The sequence below is a fragment of the Oncorhynchus mykiss genome, chromosome 7 (assembly GCF_057628025.1).
Source record: "Oncorhynchus mykiss isolate SJ-2025 chromosome 7, ASM5762802v1, whole genome shotgun sequence".
Classification (NCBI taxonomy): Eukaryota; Metazoa; Chordata; class Actinopteri; order Salmoniformes; family Salmonidae; genus Oncorhynchus; species Oncorhynchus mykiss.
Window position 1 is genome coordinate 33,100,147 of NC_143028.1, and position 26,736 is coordinate 33,126,882.

Sequence of the window (26,736 nt, forward strand, 5' to 3'; positions counted from 1 at the left end):
ATCACTACAGTCCCTGGTTCGAATCCAGGCTGTATCACATCCGGCCGTGATTGGGAGTCCTATAGGGCGGCACACAATTGGACCAGCGTAGTCCAGGTTTGGCCGTCATTGTAAATAAGAATTTGTTCTGAACCGACTTGCCAGGTTAAATAAAAGGTTACACACACACCAAAAGGTAATTTTGTTGGCATTTACGTGTCCCCATTACCAGTAAAACATAATCAAAACCTATTTTTTTCTCTTACTTGCTGTGCTGTTTCGTTGTTAATTTGTTCAGTTGTTTCATTCTCAACCAGGATTTCTATGGAACATCGTTTGCGGCTTTGCATCTCAAAAAAGATACACGTCAAATCACACCATTTGACGTGTCAAATCACACTATTTGACGTGTCAAAAAAGCTTGTTGACCAATCAGGACCCGAAATGACTGCACGTCACATAATAATGTAACGCGTTAATAAATATTTTACGTAGATATTACACATTGATTACATTATCACTCCTATTTCATATACGATACATCGATGTGTATGCTACGATGCTGGTAAAGTTGTCTCGCGCAACTACAGTGCTTGTCATTTAAAAAAGCTAGCTAGCTCATGGATGCAATGTTCTTCCCCAAAAACATAGCAAAACGACAATCTGTTTCAGTAGCTATAGCTAGCTCGCTAACCAAATAGCTAGGTAGCTAACTATACAGCTAGGTGTCATCTAAAATAACCCTAGTTTATAAGACAGTTCTTATTTGATTAATGGTGGTCGGACCCATCTACAGTGGGGAAAAACAGTATTTAGTCAGCCACCAATTGTGCAAGTTCTCCCACTTAAAAAGATGAGAGAGGCCTGTAATTTTCATCATAGGTACACTTCAACTATGACAGACAAAATGAGAAAAAAATCCAGAAAATCACATTGTAGGATTTTTAATGAATTTATTAGGAAATTATGGCCATATATTTTCATGAATTTTCCATTTATTTTCAATTTCAATAAGCAAACAAGTGGCAACATAGCAAATACTTACTCACAAGGATTCCTAAATCATCGCTAAGAAAAATGAAAATGACTGCAGTTTCTACTGGTCAATGTTCTCCGGCTGGTTGTATTGGTGCTAGCTAGGTCCAAAGCTAATGCTAGCTACCCCAGAAGTTGCGGTCGAACAAATTATGCTTTATTACCAATGAGGTATTGTAAACACATCGCTCGTGGCCTGTGTTTGCAGACTTTTTTGTACAGCTTTGACAGCGCTACTGTATCTTTCTCTAGCAGTGCCGCCATTACTGTGTAACTCCGGTAGGGCAACATCTGAAAAATAGCGCACTTGGTTGTGTGTACCGGTGCCCGACCAATCGACGAAAGCCAACATCACCCACAACAGAGAACGGTTGATTGTCAAGGGAAATGAATTCCATCATCTTGGTTTTAATGGATTTTGCCTTTAAGTTTTCTTGCTCTTTCAAATGACTGCTTGTTCCACACAGCAGACATTGTGGGCTAGGTTAGGAATGCTGTGTTGCACGTATAACGCAACATTACATCATGTACCTACGTTATATAGGTATGCACGTCAGCTTTGACATCGGTTTTGCACATCGGCGTAAAAACTAAACAGACATCAAGCCGATACCGATGTCATTTTTAGCTAATGTCAGCCAATAAACACGACCAATGGACATTAGACCGGTGGAAATCTGTAATTTGGTCTGATGAGTCCAAATTGGAGATTTTTGGTTCCAACCGCTGTGTCTTTGTGAGGATGATCTGCGCATGTGTATTTCCCACCATAAAGCATGGAGGAGGAGTGGTTATGGTGTGGGGGTGCTTTGCTGCTGACATTGTCTGTGACTTACTTAGAATTCAAGACACACTTAACCAGCATGGCTACCGCAGCAATACGCCATCCCATCTGGTTTGCACTTAGTGGGACTATCCTTTGTTTTTCAACAGGACAATGACCCAACGCCAAGAGTGTGCAAAGCTGTCATCAAGGCAAACGGTGGCTACTTTCAAGAATCTCAAATATAAAATCTATTTTGATTTGAGACTTTTTTGGTTACTACATGATTCCATGTGTGTTATTTCATAGTTTTGATGTCTTCACTATTATTCTACAATGTAGAAAATTGTCAAAATAAAGAAAAACACTTGAACGATTAGGTGTTTTAAAACTTTTGACCGGTAGTATATATAAATAAAGAACTTTTGGTACAAGTCACACTTGTTTTTACCTATTTAAAATTACGCATAAATCCACAATGCTTTAGGCTAGAAATTTAGATGTAAAATGCTAGAGGAAGACACGACTGATGCACATTGGTTTGTCTCCATGACAAAGAAATTGTATCAGATTACTTCCCAAGCAATGTCCAATGTGACTCTGTCACTATCAATTGATCTATTCACTTTCTGTAAGAGAATATGTATAATTTAATTGAAAACATAACATTTGGTGATCCATTATTATTAAAAGGTGCACTATGCAGAAAACGCTACTCCATTTCCTGGTTGCTAAAATTGTAATAATTGCCTAAATTCAGTTTGTGACAAAATAAGCATTGTAGAGAATCATTGTACCATCTAAACCACTGTGAAATATATTTTCAATAACCCAAAATATTGTATTTTCAGCCGTTTGAAGCTGGTGTTCAAAACCACAATTAAAAGAGGCAAAAAACAAACTTCAGAGTGGGAACCATAGAAATAGCACACATAGAACATATCTACTGCTTGCTGATGTTTCTGTTGCTCTCATGTTATTGTAGTTTGCAAAAGAAATTGACACTGAATTGATGCAAATAATCATGATATCATTCAGCCAAGGAAAGATCCACCCATAATGTTATTATTATATGACGCAAAACAAATCATACTGGCTTAATTTCTGTGTAGACGTACCCCCGCAATCTCTCTCTCTCTCTCTCACACACACACAATGGGCATTCCTGTTTCCTTTCAAAAAGTTCCAGGAAAATATGAATCACTGATGCATTTTTATTAAAGTCTTATGATTACCTTTGGGCAAATTAAGGAATTCCTAAGTTCAATACATTTAGTTGATTTCCTACTGTTCAATACATTTTTGAATATTGTTAAATTCCGTTTATAATGTCTGGATTCCGTGATTCGGTCCGGGTTCTCCACAACACAGATTTTATAGGGCATTAGGATAGGCCAATAAAGGCTTAAATGAGAACAGAGCAGCAGGATACAGTCACCAGGGGCATAGCCAGGGACGCTGAGACATCAATCTGACACATACACTAGGGTTGGGCGATATTACAATAGTATCAGATATCGAAGATGATTGACCTCCATTGTCGATGGTGACGACACTGTGATGTGACAGACAATGTAGAACCAATTCCAACTCGACACCACGCAGTAGAGCGGACCGGGCAGCCCACGGCAAGGGGCCATTTCTTCGCTATAGTCTGCATAACCTATTTCAATTGATATGTTATAAACAATTTACAGAATGCAAGAGAACAATGTAGAGAGCTAATATTTTCACCAAAGCAGTGCAAAATGTCAAGTTGAAAAATATGCGTCTCTCCCACCGTGCTACTTCATGGTAAAACAATGAATTTACACAGAATTTTTTTTCAAAAATTAAAGTTCTGAACATTCACACCTGTAGAGCTAAAGGACGATGGCCAGAGCTTACCCATGATGCTGCACAACGATTTAAGTCAATAAGTCATTGTTTTATTCAAAGTATGATATATTTGGGCTTGTAGTAACAAATCCAACCTGCCCGCATAAATGCTTTGTCTTTTCCTATGAGATGACGTGGAAATTACTTTTTGCCTGTTTCGTTTCATGCCTAGGTTTTATTTCAACCTACCACCCACCAGCAATGCATTGTTTATTAAATTAAACTCCTTCGAAGTTGTTCCTCTTCGAGTCATGACTGAGCCAAACGGCTTTTTGCCATAACCATGGAGAAAATTAAAAAAGGGGCGCAAATTTATGCTTTATCCCCCCCCCCCCCTTTTCTTTGCAGAAAATTAACAATCTGTTGGATAGTTTATACATTTTCTATATCAATTTTATAACTGGTATAATTGTATCGTATGACTGTAACAGTATAGCTTCTGTCCCTCTCCTCGCCCCTACCTGGGCTCGAACCAGGGACCCTCTGCACACATCGTCAACAAGCATCGTTACCCATCGCTCCACAAAAGCCGCGGGGGGGAACAACTACGTCAAGGTCTCAGAGTGAGCGACGTCACCGAGCGACGTCACCGATTGAACCGCTATTAGCACGCACCCCGCTAACTAGCTAGCCATTTCACATCGGTTACACCAGCCTACCCTGCTCCCCCCGTCAACCCAAGATGAATGGTTTTGACCACTTCACTACACGCTTTCCTGCTTTGATTGGTGCAGCCCCTGTGAGAACGATGAGCAAGGGTTGACTTGGCTTTGCTGTACCGCAGCCTGCCAGTAGCCTACCTACCCAAGATTGCACCATGTCCATTACAATGTAGAAAAAGCGCATGTCTCTGGTGGAAGATACCAAAAACTTTGTGGATAACGAAGTCAAAGAAACTGTTTTACATCTGTGGAAACGTTTACCTTATTATGTGAATGACAAACCCAGCTCCAGAACTATTAGCCAGCTGGCTACTCTTTTGAGAACGGTGTAGTTAAAAAAAATCTGCAACAGATAACATTAGCTAGCAAGATAAGGTTAGCAAGATACACTAACAGCTGTCATTTCACTATTTGTTGGCATTCATGCCGAGGCCAGGCCGCAATGTTCAGGCCCTACATTACCCAGGTCTGATTGCGTCTGCCAAAATGAAGGCCCGGCCCAAAATAACTTACTCCATTAGAAAATCCATTAGCTGGTCCTCTCTGTCTGTCACTTGCTCCCTGCATGAAGCGCACGCGGCATGAGCTCTGCTCTTGGCAGCTTAGTCCGAGTATCCATAGCAACGGCTCTGCTTGGGCTGCTCTGCTCAATTGAAGACACATGAGAACAGTTTGCCGTTAGCTACTTTTTGTCACACTAGACTCCGACAAAACTCAAGCAACATTATTTTCTGTGAAATAATCTCTCGTGTCTTAAAACAGGCCCTACCCGACCCTAACCCATATGATGTCGGGGCCTGTCGGACTCGGGTAGCAGGGCTCTAACGTGGATATCACCAGGAGATTCTTTCCCACCCCAAATTCGTGAATATACTAGCCTGTGTCAGTAGCTTGCGTCATCCTTCGGAGGTGGAACCTAAACAAGCATTTCCCCTGGGCAGGGATTGCACACCCTCCAACCAGGTTCTCTGGAAATCCAGGAACCTTCAATACATTTTGCAACCCTACTCACACGTCTCCATACGCGCCACACACAATTCTGCACACACCTCAGGTACACATGTAATACACCATGCACACACACACCACTTCCTCCTTCCTCCTCATTCTCATCGAATCTGGTGCCCAGTGGAGTGATGTCAGTCAACATCTGCTGCGTAGTAAAAAATAATAATTGATCAAGCCACCAATAAGTCAGGTGTGCTGCACACACACAGATCAGGGATTGACATTAACTTTTTTGGCCAGACAGATTTTTTTACTTGTCCAAAAGCTTAAGCCACTTGTGGTCTAACACTTTCGGCCAAAAGGGTGCTTGTTCATTGACAATGTTATCGCCCCCTAGCGGCCCTCCCCCAAACGTGTTTTTAAAAGTAAAAAAAAAAGAAGACTGCTACGCATTTGGCTTGAGAGGGAGAGAGATAGAGAGAGAGACACACGAGAGGAATTATGACATTGACAAAATATATTGAGCGGAGCCAAATCTTTTCAAATAGCCCATTCCACTCCGGTGGAGCTGTTTCTCCTAAGAGATGTGTTGTAGCCTAACCCTATCTGGCTATCTGTGTGTGCCGAAGCGCACAGATGGAGTGAGTGACAGTCAACAAGCCTTGCTGGCTGTGTGTCTGTGATGGGTTGTAAATCATCATGGTCTGCAGAGCAAATCTGCTGTCCTCAGAACTGGATAAATATAAACTGATTTGCTTTTTTTTGTGCCTCATTCTAGTCTCTTATTAGGACTAGGCTACAATATGTGTTGTAGGTAGGTTGCACATTGCTAGAATAATATGGCAATAGGCCTAGGCCAACTACGCATCATTTCTTTCATAAGTTTTCCTCAGCTGTAGCACAAGTTCTTTTGACTCATTAGATTTGACCATCTGAGGATCGTTTGCACCATTTCACTCACTGTGGCCTAAAATATGTCATTAAAAATACATCTGTGAATGAGAATAGCATAGACTCCTACTTTCATATTTAATTCCAATTTAAAAGCTGCAACTTTAGGACAATAAACACTTTATTGGAGTAGTTTGGAAAATACTCTTCATAACTTTAATTTGTCTTCATGATTTAATGACATTTCAGGTCTGTTGAAATGTATCATTGGATTTGTACATGCTGCAATTGTTTCTTCAAATCGCTCTCATTATTACCTTAGGCCTCCCATGTTTTTGGGTTATTCAAAAACTACTTTGAGGTAGCCGAGAACACCGTTCGATTCATTCATTGTTTGATCATGAAATAGCGCAGCAGAAGAAATCTAGCATGCATGAAACTGAAGGAGTGGCTTAATAGGGACGTCACATTCATATCAAGTGGAGAGAACATTGAACATTTGGCCTTCTTTAACAATAACACACGAGTGTCTATTGGCCTAGATCATCTGACATTTGAGAGAGAAAAAATATATATTTTGCACTGCTTTGGTGAAACTCTTAGCTCGGTCCACATTGTTCTCTTGCTTTGTGTAAATATAACATTAATTGAAGCAGGATTTAGGAATATAGGCAATTTACTCAATGTCAACCATGCACTGCCTGATCCAAATCTGATCGGAGTAATAGATAGATTTTTTTTACATGTTCATAAGGACGACTGAAATCTATATTCTGGTTGTCTGACCAATAATTTTTTTTTCTACTTGCCCGGACAAGCAGACAAGCCTTAATGTAGAGCCCTACACACACACACAGCATCCGACCTGCCACTCACTTGCACCTCAGGCCGGTGGCCAGCTTGACAACAGCGGTGTTGAGAGAGACAATCCAGTCGAGAAGCCACATGGCCCAGAGGCAGGGGAAGGCTCGGCCAGGCTAACCCAGGAACGGTGCTCTGATCTGGGGCTCGCTCGCAACACCGCTCCCCAGCTCTCCTCTGTACCACACCAGAACTGAACACACTGCGCAACTAATGCTAGTGAGCTACTGAGGCGAGAGAGAAAGAGGAAGTGAGAGAGGAAGAAAGGGAAGGTGTGGAGGGATGAAGACTGGAAAGAGAAGAGGGAGGGAAGGAAGGAGAGATGAGATCAAGACTGAGACAGGAGAATGGAAGGAAAGTGCGCAAGAGCGCTGCAACGGAATTCAAAAACTGGAAAATTCTTCCCCAGTGTTGTGTAGATTGAGACTAGCACTGTTAGGCCATTATAGGACAACCAGAGTCAGAGCCGGAGGATTGGAGGTGTGTGTGTGTGTGTGTGTCTGGGTTTCCTTTAGCCGGTCATTTAAACGGCAATTAAACAAAATTGCAGCTGAGCCAATTGTCCAGGAGAAGAAATGAAATCCCATTGCGAAATAATGCTTCTGTGCCTATTCATTGATGGAAATACCAGTCTAATCAAATTTTATTGGTCACATACAGATGTTAATGCGAGTGTAGCGAAAAGCTTGTGCTTCTAGTTCCGACAGTGCAGTAATATATAACAAGTAATCTAACAATTTCACAACAACTACCTTATACACACACAAGTGTAAAGGAATGAATAAGAAAATGTACATATAAATATATGGATGAGCGATGGCCGAACGGCATAGGCAAGATTCAGTAGATGGTATAGAGTACAGTATATACATATGGGATGAGTAATGTAGAGTAAGTAAACATTATATAAAGTGGCATTGTCTAAAGTGACTAGTGATACATTTATTACATCCAATTATTCATTATTAAAGTGGCTTGACATTTGAGTCAGTATGTTGGCAGCAGCCACTTAATGTTAGTGATGGCTGTTTAACGGTCTGATGGACTTGAGATAGAAGCTGTTTTTCAGTCTCTCGGTCCCAGCTTTGATGCACCTGTACTGACCTCGCCTTCTGGATGATAACGGGGTGAACAGGAAGTGGCTCAGGTGGTTGTTCTCCTTGATGGTCTTTTTGGCCTTCCAGTGACACTGGGTGGCGTAGGTGTCCTGGAGGGCAGGTAGTTTGCCCCCGATGATGCGTTGTGCAGACCTCGCTACCCTCTGGAGAGCTCTGGGCAGTGCAGTTGCCAGGTGGTGATACAGCCCGACAGGATGCTCTCAATTGTGCATCTGTAAAAGTTTGTGAGTGTTTCTGGTGACAAGCCAAATTTCTTCAGCCTCCTGAGGTTGAAGAGTAGCTGTTGCACCTTCATCACCGCGCTGTCTGTATGGGTGGACCATTTCAGTTTATCTGTGATGTGTATGCCGAGGAACTTAAACTTTCCACCTTCTCCACTACTGTCCCATCGATGTGGATAGGGGGGTGCTCCCTCTGCTGTTTCCTGAAGTCCAAGATCATCTCCATTGTTTTCTTGACGTTGAGTGTGGGGTTATTTTCCTGACACCACACTCCGAGGGCCCTCACCTCCTCCCTGTAGACCATCTCGTAGTTGTTGGTAATCAAGCCTACCACTGCAGTCAATGTAATTCATTTGACCGGTCATGCTTATCGGTCTATTCGGTTAATTTGCATAATTTTGTGGAATTAAATTGACACGTGTATATTCGTTCTGTATCTTACAGCATTTCCTGCCTTTGAGCAGAAAATCTGTCAGACAGCACGAGAGCTGATGCTACAGCTCCTCAAACAGCTCTTTCGTTGCTGCTGGAGTGAAACCTACTTTTATTTGCCCAACAATTCTAAATGTAATTGTGTGTTAAAAACAGTTTTGATGACCACGATTAAAAAGAGCAACTATTTTTATTTCTCAACTGGTAATTGAAGTGCGCTTCCCATTCACCATTCAAATGCATAGGCAACAGAAGGCAGGCTTCACTTTGCAATGAGCTTATGCATTTTGAAAACATATGCTTAATTTGAAACCTTAATGTTTTACTACGTATTATGAGGCATGTCTTAACTTGCTTCAAAGTAGCCTAGCCAAAATCCAACCACATCCGGATGTCATTTTTTAATAAAGACTTCCATTTTCGTTTTCAAATCAACTTTCTTTCATTGTCCAGTATATTGATGAGGGAAAACATTTGATCAATTTCAGAATAAGGCTGTAATGTAACAAAATGTGGAAAAAGTTAAAGGGTCTGAATACTTTCCGAATGCACTGTATATTATCAGCATTTTTTGAAATTACAATGCAAAAAATCGTGTGTAGCACCTTCAAACTATTTTTATAAAATTTTTAGTGGGACTTATGGTTGTGCAAGGCTTATATTTAGCCTAGGTATCATTTTACATGCCCTGAATTCATTATGATTTTGTCTAAAAAAATGTACTCAAAAGTAATCAAATACTAACGTCCGTTCGGGTATTTAAATAACCTTGCCCGTCCACATCTAGGACCACTAAATTATCTTCCAAGGTGTGTTACTCCATGCTCTATATCTAATGATTCCTGCAGGGCAGACACAATCCATCTCCATCAGTCAGTATACATGCAACAACCCTACAGGTCTTCGGCCCTACGAGCACTGCTATGGTATCACACTTACAGCCCAAAGCATGAGAGCAGCATATGAGTGTGTGTGTGTGTGTGTGTGAGAAAGAGTGTCAGTGTTTGTGTGCTCAGAGGAGAGAAGGCGAATTGAACACATCAATAATTGGCAGAGCTTTGGCTCGAGCATCATCTCCCCAAATCTCCACCACACATAGGTACTCCGTGAAAGCATAAAATGGACCATACTGTCATAGGAGCACCACTGTCAACAGGAATAATGTTAACTGTCCTTTCATTTATTTGTTCATTCATTCATGAGTAGTAACAGCACGGGTTCCTTCTCCATTAAATCCTGAGGTAGTAAAAGGAGAGGAGGGAACCCCATTGACACGATTGAGATGCAGCCCTGGACAAAACAATGGCATCAGGGCAACTTTCACTTCTCATGTCAGTTCAGTGAATGAGTCAACCACACAAACCAGGATAAGGAACGCACCGAATGGACGACAGCAAAATGTGGATTATGTGGCATAATGAAAACCTAAATACCAACAGAAAGATTCCAATCAGACTTATCTAGCCGATAACCAGGATCTAAGACCATAAAGTCAATTCGGCCATGCAGAGGAGCGCTCTCGACAGTCCAAATGACTAACTAATACAAAAAAAAGTGACTGGGCACTCACTTTTTGCCGGGTTTTTTCGTCTTTGTCCTTTTCTTCCTCGCCTGGAGTGCAAGAACTGCCACGGGGGTAGACGACAAAAAAATAACGTTACCATCGTTTCATTTGGCAGACCTTTCATAACAGTACGTATTAACTTCGTTTGATACCAAACCTGGTAGCTAACGTTAGCTATTTAATTATACCATTGGTAGCTGGTTATAACGTGAACACCACGGTGTTCCATAGTGATTAGGAGGGCGAAAGTATATGCGCACAAAGTTGCAATATGGAACTAACATTACCTAGCCAGATAACGTTAGCCGCTAAGATAGCTAGCGGGCAGGTGTTAGATGCTGAAATGGCCAGACTTAGTTAAGTTAGCTAGCTACAAAAATACAGGTGTTCCCCACACGTTTGTTTTTTATTTTATTCAATTGCACAAACGAGTTTTAATCATTTTTATCAAATCATATCAGGATTGTGCAACTGTGAAAACCTCCACCGCTAACTAGCTTTACAGCTCACGATAGCTAGCATTTCGTGCCTAGCTAGCTACAACGCGTGGTTGGCTATTGTCTAGTTCCACACAACAAACAACAAAAATCCACGGCCTTGACAATTCCTTCTATAACAGTCACATGTCCAACATCAACGGCCTCAGCTTGTTGGATCATGGATGTGCGCATTCACTGATACTGTTCATTTATCGTCCTTCTTCTTTAAGCAGATTTACCTTTCCTTTCCATGCTGTAAACGGGCCCGGGGGATGGGGTTCAAGCTGGAGTTGAGCGATGTTTTCAGTATAGTAGTCAGAGCGCAGGCGTCCCTTGGTCATTGCAATCTGGAATTCTTGGGACGTCCATAACCCCAACCTGTACCAGAGTATGTGAACGGAGTTGAGCGCTCATCCGTCCATGCCATTTCCTATCGCTTCACGCTCACAGGAAGGGGGAAAAAAAACGGTCGCTCCATTAATTAAAATCACAATTTAACCAACACACTCAACTATTTTTGTGACTACTAGGCCCTCCTTGGGTGGGGGGACGTCCCAACGATCCCAGATAGCACGGACCCGGCGTCCCATCACAGGCAAAACTTCACAAACGTTCCCTCTTGACCATGGCCACTTAACGTTACTTTCGGTGTCCCTTTGCTAGGCCTACATGAAAAAAATTATACTTTTTGCTACATGTCCTCTTAAATAACAAATATGTTTACGGATCATATTGATATGATTATATTGAATCGTTTTAACTGAATAAACAGTAGTCCTGGTTCACTTGCCCCAAAAATCTATCATCATGCAGATGTGGCCCAGGCCAAATCTAGGCCCACTTTATTGATAATAGGAGTTTGCCATGTATTTAATCGATTACTACCTTTTCCAGAACTTCACTGTCAAGAGCCAACGTGTTCAACCCAACACCAGTGTAGTGGTGCCACCTAGTGGTAGCAGTGTGCACAACACCATACCTGGGTCGTATTCATTATGCCCATTCTGTTGCAAACATTTCTTAAACGGAAGCAAACGGAAGCTACCCGAATTTGTAAAATAGAAACTCTCGTTTTAGTTGGAAAACGAAACGTTTTGCAACTGTTTTGACTAATGATTATACCCTTATCATGGGTACAGTAAAATCAAATAAAAGTGTATTGGTTGTGTACACAGTTTTTCAGATGTTATCACAGGTGCAGCAAAATTATTGTGTTTGTATTTCCAACAATGCAGCAATATTTATCAATACAATAACAATACACACATAATAACAAGAAAAAAAATAACAAGAAATTAATGTGCAATATGCAGAAATCGCTCCGCCACCTGGTTGCTAAAATTAGAATAGTTCACCTAATTTCAGTTTATGTGACAACACAAGGAAGTGTAGGGAATAATTTTACATTTTACACAATCATTTAGCAGACACTCTTATCCAGAGCGATGTACAGGAGTAATTAGGGTTAAGTGCCTTGCTCAAGGGCACATAGACAGATTTTTCACCCAGTTGGCTCAGGGATTCGAAACCAGCGACCTTTCAGTAATAAACTATAGGACTGTTTCGCTAGCACAGACTGGAATATGTTCCAGGATTAATCTGATGGGCTTGAGTACGTACGTACATATCCCAACTAGAAGCCATGGATTACAGGCAACATCTCCATTGAGCAAAAGACTAGAGCTGCTACTTTCAATGAGCAGGACACTAATCCGGAAGATTATAAGAAATCCCCGCTACGCCCTCTGACGAACCATCAAACAGGCAAAGAGTCAATACTGGACCAAGATTGAATCCTACTACACCGTCTCTGATGCTCGTCGGATGTGGCAGGGCTTGCAAACTATCACGGATTACAAAGGGAAACCTAGCCGTGAGCTGTCCAGTGACGTGAGCCTACCAGACGAGCTAAATACGTTCTATGCATGCTGCGATACCAGCAGCACTGAACTATGCATGAGAGCACCAGCTGTTCCGGACGACTGTGTGATCATGCTCTCCGTAGCCGATGTGAGTAAAACCATTAAACCGGTTAACATTTACAAGGCCGCAGGGTCAGACTGATTACCAGGACACCTACACAGCGCATGCAGTGACCAGCTGGCAAGTGTCTTCACTTTTCAACCAATTCCTGTACCACCCCAACAGATCCAGAGATGATGAAATCTCTATTGCACTCCACACTGCCCTTCCCACCTGGACAAAAGGAACACCTATGTGAGAATGCTGTTCATTGACTACAGCTCAGCGTTCAACACCAATGTGCCCGCAAAGCTCATCACTAAGCTGAGGACCCTTGAATTAAACACCTCCCTCTGCAACCGGATCCTGGACTTCCTGACGTGCCGTAGGCAACAACACATCCGCCACGCTGATCCTCAACACGGGGGCCCCTCAGGGGTGCATGCTTAGTCCTCTCCTATACTCCCTGTTCACCCACGACTGCGTGGCCACACACGACTCCAACAACATCATTAAGTTTGCAGACGACACGATGGTGGTAGACCAAATCACCAACGACGATGTGACAGCCTACAGGGATGATGCCAGAGTCCTGGCAGTGAGGTGCCAGGACAACAACCTCTCCATCAACATCAGCAAGTTGAAGGAGCTGATCATGTATTACAGGAAATGTAGGTCCGAGCACGCCCCCATCCACATCAACGGGCTGTTGTGGAACAGGTCGGGAGCTTCAAGTTTTTCGGTGTCCACATCCCTATGGAACTATCATAGTCCACACACATCAACACAGTCGTGAAGAGGGCACGACAATGCCTCTTCCCTCTCAGGAGGCTGTAAAGATTCGGGCATGGGCCCTCAGATCCTCAAAAAGTTCTACAGCTGACTATTGAGAGCATCTTGACTGACTGCATCACTGCTTGGCATGGCAACTGTTTGGCATCTGACTGCAAGGTGCTACATATGGTAGTGCATATGGCCCAGTACATCACTTGGGCTGAGCTACCTGCCATCCAGGACCTCAATACCAGGTGGTGTCAGAGGAAGTTGTCCAAAACTCCAGCCACTCAAGTCATAGACTGTCCTCTCTGCTGCCGCACGGCAAGTTTGGAACAAACAGGACCCTGAACAGCTTCTACCCCCAAGATATAAGACTGCTAAATGATTAGTTAAATGGTTAACCAATAGCTACCCTGAATATCCCTTTTTTGCACTAATCTCTTTTGACTCATCACATACTGTATGCTGCTGTTACTATTTATTATTTATCCTGTTGCCTAGTCACTTTATCCTTACCTAAATGTACATACCTATCTCAACTACCTTGTAACCCTGCACATCAACTCAGTACTGGTACCTGGTGTATATAGCCAAGTTATTCATTGTGTATTTATTCCTTGTGTTATTATTTTTCTGTTTGTTCCTCGTGTTATTATTTTTCTCAGTTTTAGATTATTTTTCTACTATTTCTAAGAAAAAATATCTTTGCATTTTTGGGAAAAGGGCCCGTAAGTAAGTATTTCCCTGTTAGTCTACACCTGTTGTTTGCGAAGAATGTGACAAATAAAATGTGATTTGATTATAGGAGTGTAGGCCTAATATCATTGCAATTCACAGTGCGTAGATGTGTTGATTGCTTTAGTACATTCAATTAAAGTGTGTTTAGTGCACTGTGAATGCATTGTATTGATAGGCCAGTAGGCCTACCACATGCAAGATCTTCTTTGGTAAGCATGTACTGTTACACCAACCCAGTTCAGTAGATGGCAGTGCTTTTAGCTTTTACTTTCGTACTACAAACCAAGGGGACTTTAACAAATTCTATGACTGATTTAGCTAATTGTCACGTTCAGACCATAGTTCTTTTGTGTTTTCCTTGTTTTAGTCTTGGTCAGGACGTGAGCTGGGTGGGCATTCTATGTTGTGTGTCTAGTTTGTCTATTTCTATGTTTGGCCTGATATGGTTCTCAATCAGAGGCAGGTGTTAGTCATTGTCTCTGATTGGGGACCATATTTAGGTAGCCTGTTTAGTGTTGGGTTTTGTGGGTGTTTGTTTCCTGTCTTTGTGTTTTCTGCACCAGTTAGGACTGTTTTGGTTTTGCCACGTTTATTGTTTTATGTTCATATTTAGTTTTCTTATTAAAAAACATGAACTATAACCATGATGCGTTTTGGTCCGCCTCTCCTTCGCAGGAAGAAAGCTGTTACAGAACCACCCACCACAACAGGACCAAGCGGTGTGGTGAAAAGCAGCTACAGCAAGAGAGGCCGAACTATTTGGAAAAATGGACTTGGGAGGAGATCCTAGACGGGAAAGGACCCTGGGCACAGGCAGGAGAATATCGCCGCCCCAAGGAAGAGCTGGAGGCAGCGACGGCGGAGAGGCGCTGGTATGAGGAGGCAGCATGGCGGCGCGGATGGAAGCCCGAGAGTCAGCCCCAAAAATGTATTGGAGGGGGCACACAGGAAGTGTGGCAAAGCCAGGTAGGAGACCTGCGTCAACTTCCTGTGCTTACCGGAGGGCGAGAGAGACTGGGCAGGCACCACGTTATGCTGTGGAGCACACGGTGTTCCCAGTGCGGGTGCATAGCCCGGTGCGGTACATACCAGCTCCTCATATCGGCAGGGCTAGAGTGGGCATCGAGCCAGGTGCCATGAAGCCGGCTCTACGCATCTGGTCTCCAGTGCGTCTCCTTGGGCCGGCATACATGGCACCAGCCTTACGCATGGTGTCCCCGGTTCGCCTGCACAGCCCAGTGCGGGCTATTCCACCTCACCGCACTGGCAGGGCGACCGGGAGCATTCAACCAGGTAAGGTTGGGCAGGCTCAAGAGCTCCAGTGCGCCTGTCCGGTCTATCCAGTACCACCTCCACGCATCAGCCCTCCGGTGGCAGCTCCCCGCACTCGCCCTGAGGTGCGTGTCCTCGGCCCAGTACCACCAGTGCCAGCATCACGCACCAGGCCTACAGTGCGCCCCGCCTGTCCGGCGCTGCCAGAGCCTCCCGCCTGTCCGGCGCTGCCAGAGCCTCCCGCCTGTCCGGCGCTGCCAGAGCCTCCCGGCGCTGCCAGAGCCTCCCGCCTCTCTGGAGCCGCCCCTTATTAAAAAACTAACTATAACCACGCTGCGTTTGTCTGCCTCTCCTTCCCAGGAAGAAAGCTGTTACACTAATAGCCTTCCCGTGTGGAAACTTTGCATTTATCAATACAAAAAATTCACCTGGATGTGACTTGTATTTACACTATTTCCCAATGTTCAACACTGTGTTAACACCATTTTACAATAATGTTATGCTGATTAAACCATTTGGTGTGATGAACCAACAACAAAGGGAGAAATGCAGAGAACAAGGTAAAGAAATTTTACCAGTTGTATTTCAAATCAATTTTCATTGGTCACATACACATGGTTAGCAGATGTTAATGCGAGTATAGCGAAATGCTTGTGCTTCTAGTTCCGACCTTGCAGTAGTATCTAACAATTTCACAACTACCTTATACACAAGTGTAAAGGGATGAATATGTACATATAAATATATGGATGAGCGATGGCTGTGCGGCATAGGCAAGATGCAGTAGATGGTATAGAGTACAGTGTATATACATATGAGCAATGTAGGGTATGTAAACATATAAAGTGGCATTGTTTAAAGTGGTACATTTATCACATCTTATTAAAGTGGCAATAGATTTGAGTCTGTATGTAACTTTGGACCACACACCCTCTCCACTGAACAGCACCACTGATTCCTTCCAAACCACTCATTGTTTACATTTCCAATTTGTGTGTAATGTTAATGTCCAACGGCTGATGAGCACCGATACGTTTTATCTAGAATTTGTCTTCATGTGACAAGGATTGAAAAGGATTTGCCAGTAGTCTGTCGACTTCATTCATGATGACGACAGCTTGTCTAGCTTGCTAGCTAAGATTTTGAAAGTACTGTAAGATGTTGACATGATACGCCCAATCAATGCTACGGTAGACATAACCGTAGCATTTTATCTGTGTCCAATGATCTTGAGCTTTCTTGGATGGGCACTTATCAGGAAAATCTGTGGCAGCACCCAAGGGTCTTGAATTTTCAAGCTCTCCCTGTAGATTTTGCGGTGATATAGTGTCCCCATGAGTGACAGAACACTGAGACAATCACGGCGCAACTAGAGAACATTACCAACCCCTACGCTCTGTATACACCTGGAATTTGGAGCTGCCTTACTCAAGAAAGCAAAAAAAGACCTTGTTTATATGCTGTTTTATTAACTCAAAGATTTTGTTTTACATTGTTTGCAAACTGATATGACACATATTGATGCGGAAATAACATACAAAAACAGGCAACAAAATTTGTTAACGTTTTTTTTAAAGCTAAACAGGTGTTTCCCCACCTGCCCTGAATGACGGGTCGCCACTGATGTTTAGAGAGAGTTTGACAAGTTTTTGCGGTTTGCGCAAAAAAAACAATAACTGATTCGATAAATTGAACCAAGTGCTGTGCATAGCCTATATATGAAGGGCCTACATGTATCAATTTTCACAGTGAATGCTTTCATTTATACGTTTTGTGCGAATGAGTTGAACAAACGCCAAATACGTCATAAAAAAATATTGAGCCTATTTAATTCAACCCTTGCTGTTAATTGATCCAAAAGCAGCATACAACTGAGCTAAACGTTTGGAAATGACAAGTTCACTTTCTGATCCATAGCCTAAAAACGCATATCAAGCGCAAGTGCGCTGTTTGGCTCACATCATCTGAAGGCTGTGGAGCATTTGGGACATCTACTGCGGATCGCTAAAATATCCTAATGATTATGATCGCACTTCCTCAATTTAATTATCATGGCAACACTATACAAAATAGGGCTTGGTATGGTTTAGAAACTTGGGAACCAAGCTCGAGTTATCAGTGTAGCCTGTTATCGCCTGGACTTGTTGAAATACTGTATTTGTCTCATCAGAACACAACATCTTTTGCCTTATGCTCTCAGAGTCTTTCACGTCTTTCACTTTTTGCAAACTCCAGGAGTGCTGTCATATGCCTTTTTCTCATGAGTGGCTTCCATCTGGCCACTCTCCCATAAAGCCCTGATTGGTGAAGTGATGTAGAGACTATTGTCCTTCTGGCAGTTTTTCCCATCTCAGCCAAGGAACTCTGTAGTTCTGTCAGAGTGGTCATTGGGTTCTTGGTCACCTCCCTGACCAAGGTCCTTCTTGCCTGGTTGCTCGGTTTGGTCGGAAGGCCAGCTCTAGCCAGAGTCTGGGTAGTTCCATATTTTTTAAATTTCCCAGTGATGGAGAACACTGTGCTCTTGGAAACTTTCAACACTCTAAAAATAGTAGTATACCGTTCCCCAGATATATGCCTCATCACAATTCTATCACGGAGATCTATGGACAGTTTCTTGGACTTCATGGTATAGTTTCTGATATGCACTGTCAACTGTGGGACATTATACAGACACGTGTGTTTCTTTCTAAATCATGTCCTGTCACGGATCCCCCAGTACTGTTGCTCATTCTGTGCACCAGTACCAGGGGTCTACGTCACCGGCCACTAGGCGTTGCTGAACTGTCTCATTACGCACACCTGGTTCCCATTCCCCCCTGATTAGTAATTGTATATATGTGCTCTCTTTTCACCATTGTCTTGGTCAGTTATTGTTCCCATATCCGTTGGTCTTGTGAGTACCTGTGCTTTGTTTCGGCTTTCGTGTACATGTTATTACTAGTCTCGTCCTGTGTATTGTTGTGCTCTTGTTATTACGGGTCTTGTCCATGTGTATTTATTAGAGGTTTAACCTCTTTGGGTTTCATCCCTCTGCTTTTGTATACTTTTTGGGGGGCTTCGTTCCCGTGCCTTTTCATGGCATGTTGTATATTTGGGTGGAGTATTAAAAAAGCCCTATTTTGTATTCCTGTGCCTGTCTTCAATCATTTATACAATGTAACATGTCCAAACAATTGAATTGGCCACAGGTGGACTCCAAGTTGTAGTGACATCTCAAGGGTGATCAAAGGAAATTGGATGCACCTGAGGTCAATTTGAAGTATTAAAGCAAAGGGCTGTGAATACTTATGTAAATTAGATATTTCTTTAACTTTCAATACATTTGCAGAACATTCTACAAACCTGTTTCCACTTCGTCATTATGGGTTATTATGTGTAGATGGGTCAGGAAGAAAAATATTTATTTCATTTTGAATTCGGGCTGTAACACAACCAAATGTGGAATAAATCAAGCGTTATGAATACTTTCTGAAGGCACTGTAAATTGTCTTCAGTAAATGTACTGACGCTGAAGAGTAGCCTCGCCGTGGGCATAATTTGGCAAAGTAATTGTCTGCAAATAAACATGTTATCTAAATAGACACAGGCTACATTTCCAGTCAAATTATAAATGGTGTAGTTCCAACTTCCGGCTTGACACTAACAGCGTCAGATCAGCTGGTCTGCAATTTAGCCTTTTTTTTCACTGCAAGAGCCGTTATTTTAGCTAGGAGTGCTGCGTTACCTCCCATTAATAGAGAAATCCAGCGGTAACTTGCAGGCAACCTGTGTCTTGTCTTCATGGATGCCAAGGGAAGCCAGGCTTCCCCAAATATTTGACTTTTTTTTTATTACTATTAAATAATTGAGCTTTCGCCTGTTTTCATACTTTTCCTCAGTGGCTGAATCTCACCGGAGAAATCAGAGCGAGGGTAATAACCCTTCTTTCTCAATATGTGTAGCCCATGTATCTGATGCTCCCTTTTATATATTCTTTAAATAAAATAAGCTGAACTCAGCTGTGGGTTGTCCTGGTGCAGCAAAATGCCTTCCAAGGGAGGCCAGTTTGGATTCGGCTTCACACAAATTAAATCACATCCTAAACACATTTTCATTTCTTGTCCACTTGTGTTGATGTCCTGCAGTAGCTAGCTTGCTAAATCAGTCCATTCCTACTCCATAGATAGAGATGTAGATTTGTCTTATGGTGTTGACAGGCCAATGATTATGACGGCGATTCGAATTTATCAATAAATCAGTATGTTGTGCCACTGGCCGGAGAAGATTGAAGTTCTATATCTAGCCTAGCCCTTTAAGACTCACTAACAAGCTATTAATAAGAAATTATACTAGTCACTCAAAACAATTTATAAAGTATAAATGGATGAGGCACCACAAATACTTTGATAAGTAAATAGTTAAACATCTAATGAAATGGAGTAGCTTAATGAGAAATTATGAATAACAATTTACTAATCCATTATAAGTGCTAGCTAAAGTTAATGTGCAACTTTGTTTTCTATTATGTTTGTGTGTAATTGTGTCTTTATGGTTTTAATAAAAAAAAAATAGATGCATTGTGAAACAGCTGGACTGTCTCAGTGTTTTGGTGTGTTAATGATTACCGGTATTTGTAATCTGTCTTCTGTATTTGGTTCAGTCTGTACGACTCAAACGGCTTGTTCAATTCTATGAAAGACATTTCAATCAGGGAGTTCAAACAACATGCCTTTACAGCTTCTTCTTTTGCAAGCTGTAGGCCGGACGCCTTGACACTCTACCTGGCTGGTACGAGTCTACCAAACTTGATCTTGTCTCCCTAGGCAGATGGGTTGCCTCCTACATTATCACATGAGCTCAACGTGATCTGTTTGCTTCTCATCGGAGAGAGGTGGTGATGTAGTTCTAACTTCTGACCACTAGAGAACAGCGTCTTACTTATTTTCACTAGCAAGTACTCCCTCCTAATGATGTCATTACACACCATTTGATGACAATAGGATCACAGAAGGATTGACCATACTCAGCAATATGTTTTATATTAGGATGTGTATTGGTGACCAGGCATCACGCTGTCTTCTGTTGCAAATTTTTTTTGTCATGTTTTGTGGCAAGTGAGAGAAGCATGCATCCTCACACAAACACATCTTCACAAAATGTACCTACATGTCAGACTTATCGGATTGTACACTGAGTAGGGTGTTTGTAGAAACTACTGTGTTTAAAAAAAAATGTTAAGACATTTGTATACACAACAAAAAGCCAAGAATATCACGTTGGCAACTAAATATTTTCACATACTTCGGCTGAAGCAAAAAAAAAAATCTGCTTGAACGGTTCCTGTCTGAAACCAGAGGTGAGTTGGCTGTTAAGTGTCAGAGGTCACCACAGTTCACACCAAGATGAGGCTTGAGTCTATACTCCTTGTACTGTGAAAAGATACTGTAGGGTCCAGAAGAGGTGTCAGCTTTTCTATGCTGCTGCCAGTCAGTAGGAAATAACAACTGGAATGAAATAACACTGCAGTCAAATATAATAGTTCAAAACACATTTGCTGATGGAAAGGGCTAATAATGTTTTTAGTGTTCATAGAGATTAACCTACTACAGTGCCTTCGGAATGTATTTATACCCCTTGACTTATTCCACGTTTTGTTGTGTTACAGCCTGAAATCTCAACCATCTACACACAATGCCCCATTACGACACATTTATTTAACATGAAATACAATATCTCATTTGCATAAGTATTCAAGCCCTTACAGTTTCTAAGAGCTATGCACATCTGGATTGTACAATATTTGCACATTCTTTTTTTACAATTCTTAGCTTTATTGTGTGTTTTGTTTGCTGTTTCTATCAATTCCCCATTACATACAGTACAGTGGGGCAAAAAAGTATTTAGTCAGCCACCAATTGTGCAAATTCTCCCACTTAAGATGAGAGGCCTGTAATCTTCATCATAGGTACACTTTAACTATGACAGACAATGAGAATTTTTTTCTCCAGAAAATCGCATTGTAGGATTTTTAATGAATTTAATGATTATTAATGATCAATTATTATTAATGATCACAAGAACGGTGAGCAAAAATCCCAGAACCACACAGGGTGACCTAGTGAATGACCTGCAGAGAGCTGGGACCAAAGTAACAAAGCCTAACATCAATAACACACTATGCCGCCAGGGACTCAAATCCTGCAGTGCTAGACGTGTCCCCCTGCTTAAGCCAGTACATGTCCAGGCCCGTCTGAAGTTTGCTAGAGAGCATTTGGATGATCCAGAAGAAGAGTGGGAGAATATCATATGGTCAGATGAAACCAAAATATAACTTTTTGGTAAAAACTCAACTCGTGTTTGGAGGACAAAGAACACCATACCTACTGTGAAGCATGGGGGTGGAAACATCATGCTTTGGGGCTGTTTTTCTGCAAAGGGACCAGGACGACTGATCCGTGTAAAGGGAAAGAATGAATGGGGCCATGTATCGTGAGATTTTGAGTGAAAACCTCCTTCCATCAGCAAGGGCATTGAAGATGAAACGTGGCTGGGTCTTTCAGCATAACAATGATCCCAAACACACCGCCCAGTCAACGAAGGAGTGGCTTCGTAAGAAGCATTTCAAGGTCCTGGAGTGGCCTAGCCAGTCTCCAGATCTCAACCCCATAGAAAATCTTTCGAGGGAGTTGAAAGTAAGTCCGTGTTGCCCAGCAACAGCCCCAAAACATCACTGCTCTAGAGGAGATCTGCCTGGAGGAATGGGCCAAAATACCAGCAACAGTGTGTGAAAACCTTGTGAAGACTTAGAGAAAACGTTTGACCTCTGTCATTGCCAACAAAGGGTATATAAAGTATTGAGAGAAACTTTTGTTATTGACCAAATACTTATTTTCCACCATAATTTGCAAATAAATTAATTAAAAATCCTACAATGTGATTTTCTGGATTTTTTTTTCTAATTTTGTCTGTCATAGTTGACGTGTACCTATGATGAAAATTACAGGCATCTCATCTTTTTAAGTAAGAGAACTTGCACAATTGGTGGCTGACTAAATACTTCTTTACCCCACTGTATATAACTAGCTGTAGCCTACATTTACCGTTAATTCCCATAATTTCTCATCTGCAATGTTGGTTTGGTTGCAGTCAATATATTTTATTACAGTCATTTACCTTTCTCATTGTCAGAGTGAACATGTGTTTTGAAAAACTCACAACCTATGCTACACCTGTAAGAAACAAGTTCTTGTTTATTTCAATCCATTTGCGAGTTTTGTCAATGTATTCATCGTCTTCTGTTTGAAATGCTTCTGTCAGTGTTGAGTAAGGATGCGCACCTGATTTCGCATATAGAAGTAGCACTAGATGTACGCCTATACAGTGCATTCGGAAATAATTCAGACAGCTTGACTTTTTGTTACATTACAGCCTTTTTCTAAAATAAATTTAAAACACTCCTCATCAATCTACACCCAATACCCCATAATGACAAAGCAAAAACAGGTTTTTAGGCATTTTTGCACAAAAAAACTGAAATATCACATTTACATAAGTATTCAGACACTTCACTCAGTACTTTGTTGAAGCACCTTTGTCAGTGATTACAGCCTCGAGTCTTCTTGAGTATGAGGCTACAAGCTTGGCTCACCTGTATTTGCGATGTGAAGTAAGGTTTTCATCGAGCATCTCTCTGTACTTTTGCTCTTTTCATCTGTCTGTGAAGGATGTGTAGGTGACTAGCATGATACTACTTAATAGTAATAATAATACATGTAATGTTTATCTGACCACAGTTGAACTAATTGACAGTTATACACTTTGTGGTTGTTTCTGTCAGTGGTGGAAAAAGTATCCAATTGTCATACTTGAGTAAAAGTAAAGATACCTTAATTGAAAATGACTCAAGTGAAAGTCACCCAGTAAATGAGGTAAAGTTTAAAAGTATTTGGTTTTAAAAATACTTAAGTATCAACAGTAAAAGTTTAAATCATTTCACATTCCTTATATTAAGCAAACCAGAATGCAACGTTCTCTTGTTTTAAATTTTTTTTACGGCTAACCCGGGACACACTCCAATACTCACTAAACACAAACAAAGCATGTGTTTAGTGAGTCCGACAGATCAGAGCCAGTAGGGATGACCAGGGATGTTGTCTTGATAAGTGTGTGAATTAGACCATTTTCCTGTCCTGCTAAGCATTCAAAATGTAACGAATACTTTTGGGTGTCAGGGAAAATGTATGGAGTAAAAAGTATATTAGTTTCTTTAGGAATGTAGTGAAGTAAAAGTAGTTACAAATATAAATAGTAAAGTACAGATAACCCCCAAAACTACTTATGTAGTACTTTAAAGTACTTTTACTTAAGTACTTTACACCATTTATTCACTTGTTGAGAAACTCAGCACGATAAATGTACATTTCAGGCTGAATTACAATAGTTAATGTTGGTCTTGTGTTATATAGATGATGTTTGATTTTGTAGGGGAGGATGATGCCTCGAGCAAGGTTTTTACCCTCCAGGTGGCAGCGGGCTTTGCAGCCCTGAAGAGCACGATTAACGGGTCATTGGAGGAGAATGAAAGTCAGGATTCCTGTCATTTCAGACACAGCCATAGTGTGCTACTAATAGTTCAACAGGTTCCTATTGGTACATGCCGGATACCCCCTTCACCCGTTACACATCATCGTTCCCTAAGCCGATGGGAGATGGTTGAAGTCATTGTTAGTAGTTCTGCCTTCCTTCTAATTCGGAATCCTAAATCACCATTCTGACCTGACCTCTCCATTGGTCTGTTCTGTTCTGTTGTCTTGCATCAGGTCAGACAGTACAACCTGTCTTGTCAGTCGATGGACCTTAGTGATGTATTAGGAGTGACGCCATTCTGCTGCATTCTAGAATGTAGAGAGATTAAATCACCCACGGTTACGGTATGGGAACCCAGCCACCTGTGGATAGTTAGTTCAGCCTGTGTGAGGTAACATTTCAACCCTCATTTAGGAACATTCCTTGACAGAACTTCCTCACTGTGTGGGGTCAAACTGAGGTTAGGGTCCCCCTCGATTCTGCCAAGGGTTAGGGATAGGGTCCCTTCTCCAAACCCTCCTTCAGTTCAATCACTGAAGGGTTAGGATCCCTCCCACCACCTCCACCTCTTTATCCAATCATAATTCTCTAACCAGCAGGCGAATCAACAGAGAAACCATTGTCATGTTCATCCTTCTGCTCTTATAATCCAGTATTCCCGACATCTTCACTTACTTACTTACTTACTTACTTTATTGTCCCCGTGGGGAAATGTTGCTGCAGTATCATGTACATGTTTAACGTGGTGTTTAAACATGTACATGACAATACCACTAATTGACAGCACAATATTCATAACAGTTACATCCAAATAAAAAAAGACTAGCTAGCCTGCTGGCCTTACTTTGTCGATAGGAACATCAGCCTGAACTGTTTAGGAGGGATATCACACCTGGCACAAATTATTGTCTAGTTTGGTTTTCATGCCAGGGGGTGCCCTAGACCTGCACCCAGAGGGGAGTAGTTCAAAGTCCGGGTACAGGGGGTGGCTTGGGTGTAAAATAATTTTATGAGCCTTGCTGAGGGCCTGTCTGTTTAACTAAGTACCTTGCTTGCTGTGGTGATAATCCTTCTCGGGATCTTTCTCTGGCTGACACAGGAATTGCCAAACCAACAAACAATACAAAAAGTTTAAATACTCTCAACATTAAAATATCCCAGCTTTTTTAGAAAGTACAGTCTCTGTTGACTCTTTTAGTAGATCAGGTCTGTACATTTACTCCACTGAAGCTTATTGTCCAAGAGGACACCCAGGTATTTGTATTCCTCTATCTCTATGTTCTGACCTCTGACAGATGATGCAGAGGTAGGTGTTGTACGCTTCTTGAAGTCTATGCACATCTCACAGCGAATTTAACTAGGTGTCTGTCAGGATGTGAACTAGTACAACTATTGGTGTACAAAATGTACAGGAGTGGGGACAAAACACATCCCTGTGGGGAGCCTGTGTTGGTGGTGCATATGTCCGACACCCAACTTGACCCGCTGTGACATCTGGCTCAGGAAGTCCAACAGCCACAAAACCAGCCCCCCATCTCAGGAGAAGTCCCTTATGAGTCTGTGCCAGAATATAAGGCTGGATTGTGTTGAAGGCAGAAGAAAAGTCAACAACAGAACACTGACATGGGATTTGGCGCCCTCTTGATGTCTGTAGATCATGTCGAGGAGAGTGAGGCAAACTGAAACGGGTGGTGCTGAGAATATGACCTTTCACAACTTTCTCAAAGCATTTCCTTCCTAAGGATGTCAAGGCGACAGGGTCATGCAGCAAAGAGGGCTAAGATGCTTTAGGAATGGGTATAATTATTGAGTTTTTCCACAATACTGGCATGTGTTGTGTTGGAGCAAAACCCATGACTATTGATTACATATCCATTATTAGCAGCATCTAAGCTGTTCATGTTGGAGAGCTAAGACAGAATGGCCATATAAGGAAATGGAACATATAGGACCAGGGCCCTGCTACCATTATAACATATACAGCTGTCAGATGTGGGTGTTAACAAGCAAGAACTGAGATGGAAAAATTATGATAAAGAAAGGTCAAGGGAAGCTATTTTCATATAGAGGGAGGGGACTTTATACGTTATGCAAAGACAGAATCCTATAAAGGCAGGACTCTGTAATATGATAATTTAGTATTTTCCATGGAGGGGCTCGGCTCTGTTACGTTTGTAAAATAGTCTTTACGTGGAAGGGCTCGGCTTTGCTACCTTGTATTAAAGTCTAATTTGAATTCACAAGTTCTAGAAAATGTGTTATATTTCTGAGTCAATATTCCACCACAGTTCCCGGTCGAGCGAGGATTGGAAAATGTCTGTAAAAACACCAACTATTTGTTCATCACAGTGCTTCAATGTCCACTTATTTTGTCCAGGCCTGGGCTTTTTTTGTGCATTACATCCACTGAACAACTTCAAAACATCAGCCTGTTTAACAACAACCCTCTCAAACACGTGTAATGATGCTTCCATTTGTTTGTTTGCTTCCTAAGTCGTCTGATTCAAATCTTGAGAAGAAAACATTCAGTTCATTAGCCTTGTTCTGGCCCTCATGTCTCCCAAGGTCAGCATTGTTTTTTCCCCTGCCTA

General features: G+C 41.8%; 1 protein-coding gene and 1 long non-coding RNA gene across 2 annotated transcripts in view; one reads left to right on the forward strand and one right to left on the reverse strand.

Annotated features, from left to right (window-relative positions):
- LOC110527716 (SRSF protein kinase 1) overlaps positions 1–11,438 on the reverse strand; it is a 53,804-nt gene extending 42,366 nt beyond the window's left edge. Inside the window, exons 1-2 of the mRNA XM_021609171.3 lie at positions 11,071–11,438; positions 10,359–10,413 (exon numbers count right to left, since the gene is read on the reverse strand). Coding sequence (XP_021464846.3) covers positions 10,359–10,413; positions 11,071–11,083 — 68 coding nt within the window. The 5' untranslated portion in view covers positions 11,084–11,438. The remainder of the gene's footprint in view (positions 1–10,358; positions 10,414–11,070) is intronic.
- Positions 10,070–18,704, forward strand: LOC149982514 (uncharacterized). Its single transcript, XR_016497206.1, has 2 exons — positions 10,070–10,480; positions 14,984–18,704. It is a non-coding gene; the product is annotated as an uncharacterized LOC149982514 (long non-coding RNA).
- The last annotated feature ends 8,032 nt before the right edge of the window (positions 18,705–26,736 follow it).